At 38.4% G+C, this 3,537-nt stretch overlaps 1 protein-coding gene across 1 annotated transcript; it reads right to left on the bottom strand.

Annotated features, from left to right (window-relative positions):
- Positions 1-1,462: 1,462 nt before the first annotated feature.
- Positions 1,463-3,315, bottom strand: LOC126796820 (7-deoxyloganetin glucosyltransferase-like). Its single transcript, XM_050523546.1, has 2 exons — positions 2,759-3,315; positions 1,463-2,586 (listed from the first exon to the last, which is right to left on the bottom strand). Exons 1-2 carry the CDS (start codon positions 3,285-3,287, stop codon positions 1,655-1,657), a joined length of 1,461 nt encoding a protein of 486 aa, XP_050379503.1. The 5' UTR covers positions 3,288-3,315; the 3' UTR covers positions 1,463-1,654.
- Positions 3,316-3,537: the final 222 nt, after the last annotated feature.

Below are 3,537 nucleotides of genomic sequence, written 5' to 3'. Positions count from 1 at the left end.
GGATGTGACACTAGGGAGGTTGAAAACCATCATTCTTAAGAACTTCCAAAAGGAAGGTAGGAGAAAATTTATTTTTAAGAAAAAGAAACTTATCACATAATAGTACGGTGGGCTTCAAGTTACATGTGCTATAGATATTTGAGTGTCCAAATGGTATTTGCCTATTCGGTCTCATGTATTGTATTTCTGAAAGTTTATTGTCTTGTTTTTTTTTTTTAGATAAAGTTTGGTCTTTTGTTACAGAATTATTGAGAGGATCGATCATAAGTCATTACATCGTGACCCAACATGGACACTTCATTTTCGACTGAAAAAACTGTCAACGGTACCCAACAGGTGTTGAAATCAACCTTTGATAAATAATAACGCGATGGTACTCTTTTCTCAGTCGGGAGCGTTTTTCTACTGGGTTTTATCCAAACTAAATATTAACGAGGCCAAACAGATTCTAGATTATGCTCTAGAGAAGATGTCCTCATTTTCTGTTTTTTTTTTCAATTTTGATTACAAGCAAATAAATATTAGGTAAATTATAAAATAGTATCATTTCCCATCATAAATTAGAAAAGAGCCACAATTTATTTTCTAATTACAAAAAAGTTTTCTCAATTGACTATAAATTAGAAAATAGTTAACAAGCTTAGAACAAAATTAGAAAATAATCACTTTTAAAATAATTTCCAGACAATTTTACCATTTCTTTTTCTCTTTCCTTCATTTTCTAATTCCGACCATAACTTTATTGTCCGGCGATAGATTTGAGAGTTGTTGGTACTGTTAGAAATATCTATCTCTCCTCTTTCATTTGATACCCTACATACTCTGCACCGACCACCGTACAAGGCGCATAAATCTTCGTAAGGGGGCTGACGCCGTCGATGCCGGTGCTCTAAGCAATTTCAGCAAAATTGGAGCTTAAGGTTCCCTAATTCTAGTTATTATCTTCATTCTGAGCATACTCATACCAATCTCCTCTGAATTTTAACATTATTTCGCATATTTAGATATTTTCTCTCGGCATGTCACATCTGCTATCACACCCGATGTCAGTCCTATCACACTACATATCACACATCTGTCACACTACTTGTCAGTTATCACACCCGCTATCACAACTTTGAATTCGACCCAGACTTTCATACCTTCAAAAGTTTAATGATATTTTCGGTCATGAGAAGTGATTCTCATACACAAATACGCCATGTAGTAAGGAAATCACTCCTATTTTTTCTTCAATATATTCAAATAGTTTCTCCTGAGCCTATTTTGAGGCCTGGAATTGATGTTCAACGAAGTTGAACAGTAAAAATTTACACGATGGAGATGCTTCTCAGACGCACCACAACTTCAAAAACACAGTTCAGTAAATATCTTATCTATTTGTAACGAGGAAGATAAATATCATTTTTTCAATCTATTGTCATAAAAAATGAGACACGAAAACAGCAATCTCAAGCCCAACTACGTTATATATTTTATTTCCAAAGACAAAATTTCAGAGTACATCGGATGGCCAATGAATAGGACTATTTTCCACCCAAAAATTAAATTCCAAAAACAAATTTACATGCATCCCAAGATAGCAGGTGCTTGTCTTATTACAAATTAAACATGGATAGCTTTAAGTTACTAATTATCAGACCAACATCTGCCCTTATGTTTCCTGTAGTAGAACTTGATTCACTAAATTTTCCAAGTTCTTGGATGATGAACCATGGGGAGCAGTAGCTTCCTCCGCAAGCTTCTTCCACTCCAAGGCCTTATTTTTCATTTTCTTACCCTTTTCTCCCTGCATCAACTCTCTAACAAGCTTCTCGACTTCGTCTCTCTTGACATCAGTACTGATCTCCATGCCAATGCCCCATTCATTACAAGCAGACCAACAATTTGTTTGCTGATCAGCAAAGTATGGCCAACACAGCATAGGCACACCTGCACACAAACTCTCAATGGTTGAGTTCCAACCGCTGTGCGTCAAAAACCCTCCAACTGATGGGTGGTTCAGCACTTGCTCCTGCGGACACCAACTTGTGATTAGACCTCTTTCCTTGGTTTCAGCTACAAACTCCGGTGGCAAAATCGCGGACTCACCGACTACCAAATCGGGTCTAATGATCCAGACGAAGGGAACATTACTATTTGCAAGTCCCCAACCGAACTCTACAAGATGCTGTGGTGACATGACCGCTATACTGCCAAAGCTGACATAAATAACTGAGTTTTGCTTCTTAGATTCGAGCCATTTGAGACACTCAGTGTCTTCTTTCCATAGACTGTATCCCATATTCAAGGGGTCTTCTGGTAATTGATTGAGGTGTAATTGTTGAGGCCCAATTGTATAAACAGGTGGGAGCTTAAGCATAGAGAGAGCCTCCAGAATTTGAGGCTCCAAAGCATCAAAAGTATGAAGAATTATTGCCGTAGCTTTATCTGCTCTAAGGGCTGATTCCATGGTGATGATAAACACGATGTCATCGGGGTCTGTAGTTCGAAAGTTGGCCGGTAAATCCCTTAAACGAATATTTTTCATTCCTGGAACCCAATCTAATACCTTGTCCAAGAACCCATTTGTCAAGCAGGTCTCATCTACAACACCCAATAACCATGCATGTAGTTAATTAGTAAAAGAAAAAAGGAAAATGTCTATTTAACGTAACATAGTAATACATGGTATACGGAAAAAGATGCATGGTTAAAATCTAAAACTTAATTAGCTCAGTATCATGATTCATGGATGCATATTCGTTTTCAACAGTACCTTTGAGTGGTGCAAGTCCTTTCTCAACCAAAGTAGGATACTGCCTACATCCCATAAAGCAGCAAGCAGCAGCAGGGATGAAGGCTGCTCTAGGCACTCCAACTTCTTCAGCAGCAGTGTTGACAAACGGCATCATACTATCGTAAACGACGCAAGTCACTGGAGGAGCAACGTCTTTGCCATTGAGCTTCGACAGTAGTTCTCGAAAAGGAGCCAGCAATAGCTCTTTCATGATAACCTCACAAATCATGTGGATGTTTTGGGTGGCATTTTCATCATCGGAATTAGAACCTGCCGGAATGCCATCGGGTATGGTCTCGAATTTAAAATCAGGCAAGCCGTCGAGGGAGTTGGGACCTAGAGATTTAAGAAAGCGTTTGTGGTTGAACTCTGTGTTGACAAAGGTAATGTGGAAACCCTTGTGGTGGAGGAGCTTTGCTAATTTGAGCATTGCCTTTATATGGCTTTGAGCTGGAGCTGGAACACAAACCGCATGGGGTTTATCAGCTACAAATCCATTGGAACCCATCGATCTTAGGCTCTTAGCTGTTGAGTGTTTGTCTGATCGATTCAGTCTAGCTAATTCTATAATACATGTGTTTTCCTTGATATGTTTATATAGTCATATAGATGTGTTGCATTGGTAGCTAGTGACAAATAGAGATCAAATTGGGTACGTGTTCCGTATTAATTTTGAATTATAGTAAGCTTGTCGTAAAGCGCAGTAATCAATACTAAGGAGAAAGTTCTTTCGCTTGGACTCCAAGTCTAGTAGAAAA

The sequence above is a fragment of the Argentina anserina genome, chromosome 6 (genome assembly GCF_933775445.1).
Source record: "Argentina anserina chromosome 6, drPotAnse1.1, whole genome shotgun sequence".
In the NCBI taxonomy this organism is placed as follows: Eukaryota; Viridiplantae; Streptophyta; class Magnoliopsida; order Rosales; family Rosaceae; genus Argentina; species Argentina anserina.
The sequence above is the reverse complement of the archived record's forward strand: the minus strand, read 5'-3'. Positions and strand labels throughout refer to the sequence as shown.